At 38.0% G+C, this 17,608-nt stretch overlaps 2 protein-coding genes across 3 annotated transcripts in view; one reads left to right on the top strand and one right to left on the bottom strand.

Annotated features, from left to right (window-relative positions):
- Positions 1 to 5,844, bottom strand: part of LOC125801181 (zinc finger protein 585A-like) — a 182,959-nt gene extending 177,115 nt beyond the window's left edge. Inside the window, exons 1-2 of one of the 2 annotated variants that reach the window (XM_049477480.1) lie at positions 5,568 to 5,844; positions 373 to 2,702 (exon numbers count right to left, since the gene is read on the bottom strand). In XM_049477480.1, coding sequence (XP_049333437.1) covers positions 1,429 to 2,559 — 1,131 coding nt within the window. In that variant the 5' untranslated portion in view covers positions 2,560 to 2,702; positions 5,568 to 5,844 and the 3' untranslated portion in view covers positions 373 to 1,428. Of the gene's footprint in view, positions 1 to 372; positions 2,703 to 5,567 lie in introns of those variants that run through there. The other variant, XM_049477475.1, reaches the window with a different exon arrangement.
- The window catches only part of LOC125801381 (zinc finger protein 239-like), a 120,502-nt gene that overhangs the window by 48,360 nt on the left and 54,534 nt on the right, over positions 1 to 17,608 (top strand). The window lies entirely within an intron of this gene.

The raw sequence follows: 17,608 nt of genomic DNA on the forward strand, positions 1-17,608 counted from the left end.
TAAGTGTAGTTGATGAATGACTATGCTCTTTAAAAAAACAAAACAACACAACCCACAAGCACTCACAATAAAGAATTTTATAAACATATGAATACAAGTTAAACCCATGTTACTCTACCTTTGGAAGTAATTGTATATTTAACCCTTTTAAGCCTGAACCATTAAAAATATATATATTTCTGAATTTCAATCTTACGTTGACTTTTATGTTTCACTCCAATTTCACACTGGATTTCTCTGCTGGACGCCTTTGAGTATTTAACAAGTAATAACAGAAGACAATCTCAGGCCTATAGGTTTCATGTCCAACATATGTTGAGAAAACACAATGAGACTGCAGATCTGCAATATAAAAGTAGTTTAATAAAACACAAATAATAAATATAGAGGTGACGCAATACCAAGATAATAGTTTGTAGAGATTAAAAACAATTAAGAAACTAAATGATTTGGATATTCTTAATAAATTTGAAGATTAAAAACCTTCAGCAACATATAATACTCAATAAGGAAAAGATAAGAGAGTATAAAACTTGAGTAATACAACACAACCAAATATCCCTCTATGGTAACAGATTTTTAATCAGAACGACTGAACCATAGACCAACGAGAACACCAGCAAAGGGGAATGAATGAGCCTGCAACCTTACTGCGCTACACAAACCTGGAGTGGGTTGATTTCAGTATGGGAACTACAGCTGGAGCGTTTTATTTAACCTCTGTAAAGGATTTTGTTGGCCTGGATGCTCCTTCGGTCCACACAGCAGTACCTGGCACAGTGTCGTCTCTTTGTGGATCTGGGTCTCACTTTTGTTGAGTTCCTCAGGTGGTGTTTTCACTTCTTCTTTCATACAGATGGGTCTAGCAGTAAATAGCATTAAGATAAGCTATGCTTAGCTTGGGGAACTGAGGACGGCTTCCACAGAGTGAAAACAGAGATACTAGAAATTAATAGAAATAATCAAATCTGCATATACTAGAAAATACATTAAAAGCATTCGAATCATAAGCTCTGAAGATTTGGTCCTAAACATTTAGTTGCAAGCTAATAATCCTCCTCTACTCCTAACAACTATGACATCTAAATTTTACAGAGTAAGTTTTTTCCCTTCTTCAGAACTGAACTCCTACAGTAACTACCCTAAGCACTGAGCTCTGTCTCACAAAGAATGTCCTGGAACATCTAACATACGATAAAACATAACATGGAATTTAATAAACATCACCCCTGGATAAGATTCATTTTGCAGAACCTGTAAAATCCATTGTTAAATTCAGTTTTCTGGTGGAACGTGTCCCAAGTGATAAAGTTAAACATTTGTGTAAGATAAGGTGTTCTGTCTGAAAGGTTTACGATTCGCACTTTTAATTGAAACAGATTTGGGATAGTTTTCTATCCTGTGTGAATGCGCTGGTGTTTTTTGAGATCACTCTGAACAGTAATACGGTTTCTCTCCTGTGTGAATGTGCTGGTGATTTTGAAGAATACTCTTTTTATTAAAACTTTTCCCACAGTCTGTGCAGTGATACGGTTTCACTCCTGTGTGAATGCGCTGATGTATTTTGAGATTACTCTGTTGAGTAAAACTTCTCCCACACTCTGAGCAGTAATACGGTTTCTCTCCTGTGTGAATGCGCTGGTGTTTTTTTAGATTACCCTGTTCAGAAAAACTCTTCCAACAGTCTGAGCAGTAATACGGTTTCTGTCCTGTGTGAATGCGCTGGTGTTTTTTAAGAGTATTCTGTTTAGTAAAACTCCTCCCACAGTCTGAGCAGTGATACGGTTTCTCTCCTGTGTGAATGCGCTGGTGTACTTTGAGAGTACTCTGTCTAGTAAAACTCTTTCCACAGTCTGAGCAGTAATACGGTTTATCTCCTGTGTGAATGCGCTGATGTATTTTGAGATTACTCTGTTGAGTAAAACTTCTCCCACACTCTGAGCAGTAATACGGTTTCTTTCCTGTGTGAATGCGCAGGTGTTTATTGAGATTACCCTGATCAGAAAAACTCCTCCAACAGTCTGAGCAGTAATACGGTTTCTCTCCTGTGTGAATGCGCTGGTGATTTTGAAGAATACTCTTTTTATTAAAACTTTTCCCACAGTCTGAGCAGTGATACGGTTTCTCTCCTGTGTGAATGCGCTGATGTATTTTGAGACTACTCTGTTGAGTAAAACTTCTCCCACACTCTGAGCAGTAATACGGTTTCTTTCCTGTGTGAATGCGCTGGTGTTTTTTGAGATTACCCTGTTCAGAAAAACTCTTCCAACAGTCTGAGCAGTGATACGGTTTCTCTCCTGTGTGAATGCGCTGGTGTTTTTTAAGAGTATTCTGTTTAGTAAAACTCCTCCCACAGTCTGAGCAGTGATACGGTTTCTCTCCTGTGTGAATGCGCTGGTGTACTTTGAGAGTACTCTGTCTAGTAAAACTCTTTCCACAGTCTGAGCAGTGATACGGTTTATCTCCTGTGTGAATGCGCTGGTGGTTTTTGAGATCACTCTGTTTAGTAAAACTCTTGACAGAGTGCTGATGTTTCTCCATGTTGGGACTTGGCTTCATTTGTCTGTTAAATGTATCAAACTGTTTCTGAGTGTTCTGGAGATTCTTCTGGACAGCTTTTGCTTCACCTCTTTCAGCAGTTTAACATTGCTCTTTGTCTGTCCTGGTTGTTGGTGATGAATTTCAGGAGAAGATTTTCATTTCTGGAAAAAACAAAGAAAAATGCAATTGAATATTAGAGTACAAGCAGGTCAATTAACTGAAGAGAACTGCCCAAATCACTTACACTATACTGATAAAACTATTGAGACATCTTCATTTACCATAAAAGCTTCTGTACTTTTATCCCATTCTAAGTCCATAGTGTAAGGGGGTGCTGGGGTCCTCCATCCACTAGAAGGTGGCCATCTTTTGTCACTCACAATAATCAGTCTGACACCTTTTTAGTGCCTTTATAAGGACTGCCCACTGTTTAGACAGACAATCTTGATTCTGTTTTGGTCTCACTGGAAGCTGAGAACTTAAAGAAAGAGAGTGATGTTACCCTCTAATCTGAAGCTTTGAGGCGTGTGCCAAAAAACCCCGACACACATTGGTTCAAATCACTCTGCTGATGGTTGATTCATTCTAGATTGATCATGTGACCAATGATGTCCAAAGCTTTTTCCTTCATACCAATTTATAAAAGATTCCTGATAACATTATTTCCCCCCACATTAGCTTCAGACTAACAGTGATATGCACTCCTGAAGTCCTGAACATCATAATGGACCATCCTAATTTCTGTATAGCAGGGTACTTCACACTTATAAAACATTTGAAAACTCATATGCAAATGTCAGTTTCAAACTAATTAATTGTTTAAAAAAAGTATTTGTTTAAGAGTTTATTTGTTAATGGGATGGTAAAAACTTTTAAAACTTTTACAAAATGAGTCCAGCAAGCATTCTCATTCTACTACAAAATATTAGCCAATTCTGAAAGAATGTTTTGTACATATTAAAGGAAGAACTTACTGATGTTGGAGAATACTTTTGCCAGTTTATATCCAGTTCAGTGTAGAAATATGAGACTGTTGCTTGAGCCACTTCAAACTACCCCAACAAATAGCACTTACCAAATTTTACTCAAAGGTCAGAACTATTGTGTACGTTTACATGCAGCCTAATAATGCACTAATAATCAGATTACTGGCTCAATCGGAATAGAGCACGTCCATGTAAATAGGCCATTCTGAATACAATTTTTATCCGATTGAACGAGGTGGATAATCCTTTAAATAATCCGATACAAAGAAGAACAACAGCCTTGTAAACACCTGTACCCGATTACATCCCCAATCAGAATGTTTAAGTACGTTTGCGCATGTACCACAGCGTTTAAGGGACACTCTTAAAAAATAAAACAGTTCGCTTTGAGATTAAAGTTTATTAGGAGAGGAGATATATTTGTATTATTTTAGGTAAATTTAACTTTAACCACTTAAGCTGCAGTTTAGGAGCGGAGCAGAGGGAAACGAGCACTCATGAGCTGTTAAATAATCACCATCAGTTATCTGCATGTAAGATGCTGATTATTAATGCTGTAGTGTTACATTTACTGTACATAATACAGTGTCCAGATTTTCTCGTGGCAGCCTCCCAGAAGACCTGCGCAGAATTGTTCCTTTCGCTCCATGTAGTTCATATTTAATTTAAAATTGAATAATAAACTTTAATTACTGAAAATGAACTGAATAAGATGAGCTTTCACTTAATTGATCAATAGTACCATTTTGACCACCCCAAAGAGAAGCACGTACTCCTTGTATTAAATAATCACTTTGTGATGGTCACCATGGGTATTCAAATTATTTTTTACTGACAAAATTTACCATGCAAGTTAACACTGTTCAGAAATTTACACCAAACTGACATAACCTTTTTAACACTGTATGTAATAAATGCTAAAGTTGTACCAGATGGACTTGGTCCTCACTGTTGATGGCAAACTGCAAGTGATGCCCCAACTTGTTGGCACTTACATTTCAATTTAGGTAAGATGGCTACAGTTAAGAGGGACACTCAGAGATAGAAATGTGCACCAGTTTATCAGAAAAATGTATTTCATTGTTAGTCACTTCAAACTACCCCAACAAATAGCACTTACTAATTACTATTGAAAGGTCGGTGCCGTTGATTCCAGTAGAAACTTTTTTAATATCTAAATTTCGTTAAAAATAATATGGTTACATTTTCTTTACGTTTACTTTCTTGATGTCCTGCAGGTTCTTGAAAAGGAGATCGTACTGCAGCAGATCTTGTTTGTTGCTCACCTTGTCTAAAGTCTTACTATTTATGTATTCTAAAAGCTTTCCATAAATTGAGGTCATTCACAGCTCCTCCCTGTAAAATCACTCTCTGACATCACAATGAACCATCCTGATTTCTGTATAGAATGGTACTTCACACTTGTAAAAGCGTTTGAAAATTCATATGCAAATACAAGTTAAACTAATAAATATATAATACAAAGCATTTGTTTGAGTTTATTTGTTAATAGGATGGAAAAACTTGTTCAAATGAGTCCAGCAAGCATTCTCATTTTACTACAAAATAGTAGCCAATTTAGACAGAATTTTTGTACACATTAAAGGAAGAAGTTACTGATGTTGAGACTATTTGGGCCAGATTATATCAGGTTCTGTGTGGAAATAAAACAAACACCCCTGGTTGCTTGAGTCACTTAATCCGCCTATTATGTTTGGGGTCAATTTGACCCCTTTCAATGTTTAATGCATTTATGTAAGTAGTTAATCTCATTTTATTTTCCTTTTTATTTATATATTTGGTGAAACTCTGTTTAATAAAACCAAAGTAAAACAAACTACCCAAATAAAACAATTCTTGGTTTAAACAATTAGTATGAAACACTCAACTGAGAAAACACACCTCCAATAAGAGGTAAAACACCCAGATAAACAGTTCAAGCACTTTTTGTTGGGCCGGTATGTTGTTGCACCTATAACTTCACTCAGTCAGCGAAAGTGAATCGAATGAGTCAACCGAGTCAGTTGATTCGTTACTCACGGTTCACACAGAGCTCGCGGAGATGGCGTCCTCAGTAGCCATGACAACAGACTCCCGGTTCCCGGTGCTCCCGGTCAGAACGCAGCAGTCCCCAGCACTCACAGCGGGAGACGACGCAGTGCACGAGCGCCGGGAAGATCAGAACACCCTCCGTGTTCAACTCACACGCGAGGTCCGGCCGAGCTGCTGCAGACAGGCGCGAGGAAACTCAGCAGCAGCAGCTCTCAGTCCGCGGAGAAGCGCCTTTACTCCACAGTCCGGCTGAACTGCCTCTTCAGAGGTTCCGCAGTAAAACTGAACTGAGCACTATACAGTACAATAGCACTGTAACTGTGTTATAGAGCGGATAACAAGTAAATAAAAGCGCTCCGGAGAGTCTAAACACAACTTCTCTCCACACTTTCTCTCTCCTTCTCCTCCAACACACACCCACAGACACTCACACTCTCCCTCTTAGTCCCGCCCCTACTCGGCGCGGATTGGATAGAAAAATGTCTGTCGAGCTTTTCACTCGTATGATTGGCTGAGCTGAACAGGAAACCAGCAGGAAAAACCCGCGAAACAGAAAAGGCACATGGGAAATGGAGTTCGTTTACACTTACAACGAAAAACTAAAAAAATAATACAAATATACAGGATATTTTTAAGGGTCCTACACAGGTATCTAATGTTATCTAGGTAGCCAATGTTCCCAGTGCCTTTTTAACCCAAGTAGCTAATGTTATCTAGCTAGCTAATGTTCCCAGTGTTCTTTTTAAACCCAAGTATCTAACGTTATCTAGCTAGCTAATGTTCCCAGTGTTTTTTTTTAACCCAAGTATCTAACGTTATCTAGCTAGCCAATGTTCTCAGTGCTTTTTTAACCCAAGTATTTAACATTATCTAGCTAGCCAATGTGCACAGTGCTTTTTTAACCAAGTATCTAATGTTATTTAGCTAGCTAATGTTCCCAGTGCTTTTTTTAACCCAAGTATCTAACATTATCTAGCTAGCCAATGTGCCCAGTGCTTTTTAAACCAAGTATCTAATGTTATCTAGCTAGCCAATGTACCCAGTGCTTTTTTAACCAAGTATCTAATGTTATTTAGCTAGCCAATGTTCCCAGTGCTTTTTTAACCAAGTATCTAATGTTATCTAGCTAGCCAATGTTCCCAGTGCTTTTTTAACCCAAGTATCTAATGTTATCTAGCTAGCTAATGTTCGCAGTGCTTTTTTAACCCAAGTATCTAATGTTATCTAGCTAGCCAATGTGCCCAGTGCTTTTTAAACCAAGTATCTAATGTTATCTAACTAGCCAATGTTCCCAGTGCTTTTTTAACCCAAGTATCTAATGTTATCTAGCTAGCTAATGTTCGCAGTGCTTTTTTAACCCAAGTATCTAACGTTATCTAGCTAGCTAATGTTCCCAGTGCTTTTCTAACCAAGTAGCTAATGTTATCTTGATAGCCAATGTTGCCAGTGCATTTTTAACCCAAGTATCTAATGTTATCTAGCTAGCTAATGTTCCCAGTGCTTTTTTAACCAAGTAGCTAATTTTCTTGGTAAATGTATTTGAACTTTTGTTTGGGCCCTTGTTCAGGCTGGAGATGGTATTTTTTGTTGGATAGGTCTAAACAAGTGTTCAATTACAGGTTTTATAAGGCCATGCAGAGCATCAATTTTAGTTTTGCTCCTGTCTGCTTATTTTCTAGGACTACAAGATGTTGTTATTCCAGGACGCTTAGCATTGCTAACTGTAAAGATGGCAAGTCCCACAAAAAGACCTAAAGAAGAAACTGAGACAGTTTCCAGCTTTATTCACCACGTGTCACCAGTGAAGTTTTCAGCAAACAGAATTCATTCATTGCGGTGCTACAGACCGGGCGAGAGGAATATCATGATGCTACGAAGAGGCAGAGATTCTTAAAGGCTGAACAGAACAGGACTGCGCTCTCCTTTAGGAATGTGGAAAAAAACCAAAGTGAGTGATTCTGTCATATACGAATGTATCCCTGTTTACCAATGTGTTGTCCTAATATGTTTGTTTGTTTGTCAGGTTTAAAGGGAACGTCAGACTTTGATGTGCTGATAAACAACAGAACTGATGTGACGGTAACCGCATTGATCTTTGGTGTTAGGAATCCTCCAGCAGATAAGAAGACCAACCTTGAAGATGTCAGCAAGATGGTGGCTGGCAAAATGGTAAATACTTTGGACACTACATGTACTGCAAATTCTATTTTCAAACTAGAGTTGGGCGATTATGGGCTAAAAAAAAATCACAGAGATGGTTCAAAACTATGTTTACTTTTATTTTGGTTTTACTTAAATCTCTCCTTTAGGGTTCAAGTGCAACCAAAAGCAAGCTTGTATTAAATACAAGCTCGATTAATCGGATAGAAATTTCGAGCTGCACATTGAAGGTAGATTTAAGGTGGAATAGACTACTCAGTGGCAACTTTTTAAGGGTATTTGTTGTCTAAATGCGAGTGAGACATAAATTTACTAAGAATGTGATCTTTTATGTGTAGCAGACTTTAGTAACATTGAATGAGAGAAAGTAGAAAGTGAAACTGCTTTCCGGCTGCACGTTTAAGGTAGATTTAAGGTGGAATAGAATACTCAGTGGGGAATTTCATGGATAACTTGTTCACTAAATGCGAGTGAGAGATAAATTTACTAAGAATGTGATCTTTTATGTGCTTTAGTAACATTTAATGAGAGAAAAAACAGAATTTACCTTGGTCTTACCTTGGTTACCAGCGCATCCCGCAGACCAACATGTAGCACATATTTACTGAACATGCTCCTGTTTTGCCAGGTTCAGACTACACGAATTTTTTGAGTCGTCAGTAGGGGTGTGACGAGACACTAATATGACGAGACACGATACTGGGTTCACGAGAACGAGACGAGATTTAAAACAAAAAAAAAATTCAAGAAAATGTCAAAAATGAAAAATGGCTTGAAAATTTGAGTTTTATTTGACAAAATCATAGAACGCAAACTTAACAGACTGGTTTCTCTCACACATTGATTTTAGAAGAAATAGAAATAAGAATAAGTAAAAAAAAACTTTTATAGGTCTTATATAGTGCAAAGAATAAATGCAAACCACAACAAGTCATATTAAGACTATGGTTTGTGTTTTTTTTCTCCTAATTCTCTTGTAATTTAACTATGCATAACCATAACCAGTTATATTAAGACTCTGCTTGAAGTGCAAACATAGATAGAACATTTTTATATACAGTACAGAGCTAAGAGATTAGTACAGCTGCCTATGAAACAGTCACGTGTAGGATTTACTTACAGTATTTATATATGGTTTGTGTCTTGTTGGTCACTCTGTTACAGTTTATTGTTTCCACTGGAGCCAAAATGCAGCCAGATATACAATTTAAAAGTAGCAGAAGCATCTTCTGTGCCAGGGGTATTTAATTAGAATTCAGTATGGTTCAGTTAGAGAAAATTTCGACAGGCCAAGGTCCGGACCAATTGTAAACTTGTGTTATGATTAAGTGCTATATCATGCACTCGGCGTGACTTTAGTTTCCGCCCATTCTCGGGCTCCCTATCTCCTTATAAAGGCGTTTTTTCACGGCCGCGTCCCAATTCAACAGCAGGAGCAGCGGGACCACGACTCTGACAACACAGGTTTGATCCCGCGTGAGGAGCGGTGTGCTTATTTATTTATTTTTTCCTTACCGCGTCTGCACAGATCTGATTGACTGAAGAGAGCGTTTGGTGATCTTACCCCACACGTGATTGGTCTGTGATTTACTGCTCCACAAAGCGTGTACACAATTAAATCCTTCTCAGTAGGTTCGGGTGCGTTTGGGTCCGGACCCAGACCGGGGTCCGCCCATTAGTGACCTCTGTTGTATGCAAATGTCTGAATTTTCATCTTCTGCTGAGAGCTGCTCTCACTGCTCAGTGACCACACTTGCTGTATCACTACTGGGTTGCCAGATCCCTCTTAAAAAGTCCACACTAAACTGATTTTTCTTCCCGCGAGTCGTTTTATAAATATTGTCACGTTTTAATTGTGAGTTGTAGTTATGTGTAATTATGAGTTGTTCAGTTGTTTGGACTTTCTCACTACATGACTGATTAGCAACACAGTCACATATTACACTATTTTTCACCACGGGAAATCGCAGACTTACCTGGCTGCTTTCCTAAAACACGTTTATCACAAGAACATGCCAGAACTAAACACATGAGAACTAGCAATGCCATGCCAGAGAATCTCTACAGATGAGAATACCTACTTGCATTGAGTCCCTACTGCTAAAATGAATGGGTGCATATGAAGCAACTGATTAAGATCATAAATTATCTAAGATTATAAATGTCTGAATATTTTATATGTACTTATGTTCTCAACACAGAACTATATCAAATGGTTCAGCACAGCAGACAAATATTTTATGATTTTAAACTCCAGTTACAAGCATTTTGAAGCTAGATGCAATTCCAGCATTAGCTCACTAACCAATCAGCTTACAGTAGCAGACATGCTAGTGTCTTTACCGTATAACACCTGTTTACTGTAGAAAAAAAAGAAAAATACAGGCATGCTTTCTTTGCTTTTTAAAAGTGTGTACATATCTGTGTGTGTGTGTAAGCCAGTAATTTAGAACATTTAAACTCCGCTGATATAGTGAATTATTAGTGATCTGTGTGGTGTTCAGCTGCTTTGGGTTGAGTGTAGAATCGATTTAATCTATTCAGAAGTCGGTGATCAGTGATTCAAAACATTGTTTACAAGCTTGTACGTTCAGATCACGTTCTGACCTTGTGTAAACATAGCCGCGGAGAAACTTGGACAGTGGATTATAATCCAGAACGCGAGTTTCTGACTGTGGGAGGCGCCAGTAACCAGTATAAGACAGATAAACGAAATAAAGAATTGAGCAGCGTTTTCGCATATTTTAGATTAAAAAAATGTCTGTATGTAAATATGAAAAATCGCAATTACCATTTTGAAAATCACATTAAAACTGTAATTCGAATTAATCATGAAAATCGCCCAGCACTATTTCAAATGTTTACTATATTGATGGTTCTATTCTTTTTTCCTTCTCTTTGCCTACAGGTGAGCCTGGTCGAAGCAAATGTGCTCAGTGTCAGTGAGCAGGACACTTTAAATTGACAACCGTATGCAAATCTTCAGCATATGTTTTGAAATCCAATTTTGTTTTTCCATCATTATATACTTGTTAAAGGTGACTATATGGGAAGCTTAAAACCTTAGTTCTGCCGATTTCACTATAATATGCACAAGAAACAGTGTCTGATTGATCCAAGTTATAATGTAAATCAAATAAACATCTTAAAACATTTTATTATTATTATTTTAGACCAGGTTTTCTCATTTTTATGTAGTGTTCTATCTAAAGGAGCACTTTTAAAGAAGTTATTTAAAGAAGGCGAGACATACATCGTTAAAAATGCTTCTAAGGAAGAACCGCCTTAGCCGCCAAAAATGTTTCTTGCACAGGGTTCAGGTTTCTTCCACACACCTGCACTGAGTGTGTCTGAGGACTGAGGTCAAGCTGGACATGGAGACCATTTACCCACCATCAGAGGTCACTGCTCTGTATGATGCAAAGCTTTTCACTGGGAAAAACAAACGTAATAAAAAATAAATAAAAAAATAATAACAATATCAACAATATCACGTGGATTCGAACCCCAGCGAGCCATGAGAAGGGGCTGAATGTACTGTATAATCTCACTGCGCCACCATGGCATGTGTGTTTGTTGTAGCCCTTAGAACAGAGTAGGACGAGTAGGCGGGAAATTAGAACAAAGAAAGTCCAAACAAACAAAATTCTAAGTAAACAACCTACTGGAAATAGTAAAGAGTGGTGGGGGTTTATACGAGGGAGAACGTCTCTGGTCTTGTATTTATTTTTATTTCTCTCTTTTATTTATTTATTTGTTTTTTCTCTCTCACTCAGAGATGGGAGTGGAGAGGAAAAGACAGCAAGGAAAGAAAGATATAGGGTGGCTACAGACCACTGGAAAAAAGGGGAAAGGCACAGAGGGCGACAGGTTTCTCTGGGAAGAGATAAACAGACACACAGTTGACTGCTCTGGAGGAACAGGTCCAGCCTTCACTGTGAGAGAATTTCTGGAGAGTTTCTTTTCTTTTCTTTTCTTTTTAACAAACTGGCGTGATCTCACTCTCAACTTGAGTGTTAAGACTCTGGGCTGGGGTGCATATGAGCCCAGCTTTTAAAGCTTGCACATAGCTGTCATCAATAGGTGTAGCGTGGCCTCCCCCTAGTGGTCGGAGGGCTGCGGTGCGGGTGAGTCCTCACATTAAGCCTACTCTTGGACTACGCAGCATTTAGAATTAAGCTTTTTCATTAAAATGAATATATAGTCCAGGACTAGGTTTGATCCCTGTCTAAGCAGATAGGTCTCTTTACATTTTTAGTGTAAAATAAATATTCAGGTTAATTTGCTGAATCTTGTGACTGTAAACAGGTAACATGTTTTGTGAGTGTTTTTTTCTTTCTCTCTCTCTTTAGGTGAGCTCTATCTGAACTGTTATCTCTGGAGAGGACATCTCTCTGAGGGATGTCACCATTGAGGATGAGGGGTCTCTGTGACAATTTCTCTCTGGATGGAGGCAGACACTCTTCCACCAAAGGACCTTCTTAAAAAGTTTGCAGGAGCTTCCTGTGAACAGGAGCCCACTGATACTGCAATTCTCAAAAAAGAAGAGGGATCCTTGCTGGACATTTATAAGAATTAACAAAGCTGCGTCTTTGTTTCTCCTGTGACGGTTAACAGTTGTTTGTCACGGCCTCGCTCTGTTCCCCTGTGTTTCAGCGTGTCCTAGTGTGTGTCTCAGTAATTTTCCGTTATGTGTCTGTAATTTGTAGCTCCGCCCTCGTTACCTGTCTCCCCAGGTGTTCATTGTTTTGTGTTAGTATATATAGTACCTGTTAATCTACGTTTGCTGTCGGTCTTTGCACCTTCCTACGTTGTCTGTCTCGTCACGTCTTAGCTTAGTTTTGCCACGTATCGTATTAGCTCTTCTCCACGTTTCTAGTTCTTTGTTTAGTTTGTATTATTTGTTTATATCTCTTGTTTGTTTATATTCCTTGTTTTGTACATATTTACATATTTACCCTTGTATATATTCCCTAGCCCTGTTTTGTTATTATCTGTTTAACTTAGCTCTGTGTTGGTTTTCCCTGTTTGTTTATGTACATTTACTTATTCATTATTCCCCTGTTTGTTTGTTTGTTTACTTATTATTCAATAAAGTCTGTCTTTCCCGCTTTTACATCCGCCTCCAGTCTGCTCCCAGTGTTACATTGTTCAGTGTTCAGGTTATGTAACCAGTGCAGGAGATGCCACTGTGTTGTAAAAAATTAAAACAATGGTTATTCAAGGATTCTTTAAATAAAATGTGTATACACACACACACACACACACACACACACATATATATATTTCGAATATTTTACAGGTGTGAAGTACCCTTCTATACAGAAATCAGGATGGTCCATTGTGATGTCAGAGAGTGATTTTACAGGGAGGAGCTGTGAATGATCTCAATTTATGGAAAGCTTTCAGAATACATAAATAGAAAGACTTTAGACAAGGTGAGCAACAACCAAGATCTGCTGCAGTACGATCTACTTTTCAAGAACCTGCAGGACATCAAGAAGGTAAATGCAAAGAAAATGTAACCATAATATTTTAAATGAAATTTAGATAAAAAATAATTCTACCTGAATCAATGTCACAACGGCACTGACCTTTCCATAGTAATTAGTAAGTGCTGTTTGTTGGAGTTGTACAGGAGCAATCAGAGAATCTCTATAGAGGAAAAAACTCACTTCAGAATCTGCTCTGAATCTCAGGCCACTCGACAGAGTCTGAAATGTCTAAAAACCTATAAACATTTTTTATTCTAAAAAGTATTAAACGTTTATAAATTATTTTAGCAAAATAATAATTTATAAACATTTGATACTTTATAGAATTTTTTTTACTAATTTCCTCAAAACAGAACAACTATAACTGTTTCTTCACAGCAGAGATAATTATTAAAACTGCTTTTAAACTGCAGTTTTAATCATTTAAATGAGCTCTGTGTGTAACTCCAGCATCAGTAGCAGTAATGCTAGTAAATCTACTGAATAAAAAACATTAGTTTTAGAAAATGGAAATAATGGGGTACGTTTTCTTTCCTATTTTAGTGAAATACTTTGCTCTACTTTGTAAAATTAAAGGAAAACTCCAGAGAAGTAGTTATACAGTGTTTAAATGAGAGTTTTAGCTGTTTAGCTCCATGCATTGAGGACTCCCTCGCGGGCTCCCTCTAGCGGTGATGGGGTATAATGTGATATAGCGGGGGAGGGGGCGGGGCTCTACATAACCCGGATGAGGCTGAGCTTCCGGGGTCTGTAGCTGGAGCGGAGGAAGAGCAGAATCAGCTGAACCTCAGAAGGTATGGAGAAGTTTCTCTTTTTCTCTCTTACTGGAGGTTGTTTGATGTGTTGTAACAGTAAAAAGGTCATTATTTTTCTGTGATTTTATTTTGAACTACAATTCTCTGCACCAACAAGACAACTGCGTGTTTTTATTTATTATTTATCCCTCCGCGGCCCCCGTAGCTCCAGATGAGCTTGAATGCAGCGCAGGAGGTAAACAGAGCTGAGGAGCTCCGTGAAAAAGGGCTGTTTTAAGCAAATATAAATATTTTTGAGAAAAGGTACTGGAAAAATGAGCTCTTATGTCAGTTCTAGCCACTCTTCTGTGTATTTTTAGCGGGTATTGAAGCATATTTTACCTAATAATTAATTATTTCTGCCCCGGTCGGGTTATCAGCTCTGAGGTACAGCCGTTTCAGCACCAAAGCACTACATGTGACTGAGCCTGAAAATGTGTGTTCATGTGCTGTATTTACTTCTGTTTCATATTTTATACATATATGTGCAGTTTCAGATGCTTAATAATCGTCTGGGATATTTTTTGTTGTGTATGTGCAGGTATGTTGTGGTTCTTTCTCAACGTTTTGTTCTGCTGAACCGACTACTATAGTTTAGATTTTCTGCCTCAACATGAGCCTAAACCCCAGCCTGAACTCCAGCCTGTCTGACCCGATGCATGAACTCGGGCTGGCGAGAATTCCCCCCGCTGTTCTCGGGATCTGTCAGGTTCAGCAGAGGAAAATGTTCTGTGTTTTAATGTAATAAATCACACTGTGATTTTTGTGCTGATCCACCAGTTACAGCTTATCTGCGCGTTTAAAGCTCAACGCATGAATTAATTGATGCGCTGCGCAGGTCAGGCAGAACGTGCGGGATTGAGTCGGTGATATGTAGGAGATGTATATGCAGTTGCAGACACTTAATAATCTGCTGGGATATTTTTTGGTGTAAACGTGTAGAGAGAATAAAGGCAGGAGGAGAGAATGAGACCTGCCTCTCCGTCTGCTCTTTAACAAGCATACTAGAGCAGCAGACGAGCTGCTTGAGAAATATTTGGCATTATGATGTAAAATGCATCAGAATAAGTGGATTTCTAAAAATGTGTCCACAATATCTGACATAAATTTGTTAAATGACTCTAAACAAGACATCACATATTTCTAAATTACCAATGTTTAAAAATGTAGTAGATCCTGTTAACTAAGTCATGAGTTTTTAGGAATTTTAATGGTGAATAATGTCTAAACTTTTGTCATGTAATAACTAGTTGAAGCATTAATTAAAATTTTTACAGTGTTTCTTACTGTTGTAAGCACAGTTGACTGATGTAAACTAATTGTTAATGTTACCTTTATTTAAAATATTTTGTTACATATACAGATATGCCTAACAACGTGACTTAAGTTTGAACAGAAGTAACATTATAAAGAAAAAATATTTATTTCAGCTGCTGACAGCATGTTTTATACTGTACTATTCCACAATAGTACAATTTATTACTTATTTTATTATCTACATTATTTCATGCATTTATAAGTTTAAAAAAAAACTTTAGTTTTAAACACTGGCTGTATTTGGAATGGCATACAACTATACTGCATACTGCACTAGTATGTACTGCATACTACACACTGCCCGGTATGTAGTATTCGGTCATCTGCCCATTGAGGAGACATCGTCCAACCCTAATTACTGTCATTGTTTAAGATGCATGAAATATTTTATAATTTAGTGTAAAGGAAAAGGCTTCGGACATCATTGGTCACATGATCAATGTAGAACGAATCAAGCTTCGGCACCGTGATTCAAACCACTGCATGTTGTTTTTTCGGCACACGTTTCTTTATTTCTTTCTTTCTTTAAGTTCTCAGTTTCTAGTGAGACCAGAACAGAATTAAGAGTGTCTGAACAGTGGGAAGTCCTTATAAAGGCACTAAACAGGTGGCTGGAAGACCACCAGCGCCCCCCTTTTTATGGAAATATGAAGATGTCCCAGTAGTTTTATCTGTATAGTTTAACTCAGAGACTGTAAAAAAAGATGGAAGCCGTGTCTCCGTTCCCATTCATTCAATGAAATGAAGCCAAAATCTTCCACCATGTTGGCGATCCTGACACCCGATTCTGCGCAATAGTGACCAGAGGAGGGAGAAAGACTGTGGATAGCAACCTACTCATTTGAATAACCCCGCCCCTGAGGGCTGCCTCGCGGTCACAGACTGCAGAGCGGGGCGGAGCGGAGCTGACGGTCTGTTATTGGTCCCGCCCATAAGCAGCCCTTTTACAATAACCACACCTTTTTTGAATAGAACTGAATAACGTTTTAAAAAACGAGTTCTGTGGGGATATAAAATTTTGACAATATAAGCAGAGGTTACTGTTGCATTTAAATAATGGAGGTAGAATAGGCTCTAAGCATCAGCAGCAGTGACATATTTCCGCTTTGGTTTATACCGGCACTCTTACTTCCTGTTTGCATTTTTAGCAGCGAGTACTACAGGATATGTGGAGTTTATAGCGAACGCAAATGCAATATTATATCGGAAGGTAGCCTGTGCTCCTACATGGGGATCTGCCCTATTTTATCCCTATTCTGAAAGCCGCGTGAGATGCATGCTTTATGATGAATTTCACCAGATCAGCGCTCCAGCGCTCAGATAAATACATGGTGGACGGAGCCGGCACTGCCAGGGAGTGTCTCTACAAATGTAAGTAATTTTCTCCTGTATTCCCACTCACCGCTGCATGTGTTTATCAGACTAGTATGTTTTAGACTCTTTTAAGTTGTTTTCCAGTGTTGTTTTTGCCTGTACGTTATGTAATGTAAGACCTGACCGGGTGAAGCTACCATTAGTTATCGCGCTAATTTACCGGGTAAGCTAACACGCATCTAGCCGACTTACAGAGTACCAAACGCGGCTGCAGTGCTGAAGAAACCCCGCTAGGAAACTAAGATAACCCGGCCGTCCAGTATCACAAAACCTTTAACTGTTTTAAGTCACTGTTACGTATAAGTTATTTAATGTGTAAATAGTTTAACTGTTAGATTGAGTAACTGTGGATTAATGTGTAACTAAGTGATTTAATGTGTAAATAGTGGAATTAAGCGCTGTTAGCTCTGTTTCTAATTCAGATTATTTTGTTCACAGGGATGAACATGGGCCAGGAAAGATGAACTCCGGTCAGACCGGCTGGAGGCAGCGTTAGCTCCTTTTATGTAGAGTTTTTTTCTGTGAATTTAATAAAGTTTTTTTGCTTGTTGTGTTTTTAGTGTCATTATGCTTATTTTAGTATCACATCTCAACTAGTGGGTATGGGTAAATGTCACAATTATTTGCAAATAAAGAAGTTTATGAAACATGTTATGTTTCTTATTTATGCAACTAAAAGGTAAAACTGTGTGACACGTAGCTTAGTTTGTTAATTTAGCTTTGATGGCTTACATAAAATATTTGTTATATTATGGTTTCATTACTCATGCATTTCTGTAAAGCAGGTAATCAAAAATAAATTAAATATAAAAATAAAACTGACCATACTCGGAGTATGAAGTGAGGGAAAGTGTAAAAAGTAAAACAGGAATATTAAAGTTAATCTGTA

The sequence above is a fragment of the Astyanax mexicanus genome, chromosome 4 (assembly GCF_023375975.1).
Source record: "Astyanax mexicanus isolate ESR-SI-001 chromosome 4, AstMex3_surface, whole genome shotgun sequence".
NCBI classification, from domain to species: domain Eukaryota; kingdom Metazoa; phylum Chordata; class Actinopteri; order Characiformes; family Acestrorhamphidae; genus Astyanax; species Astyanax mexicanus.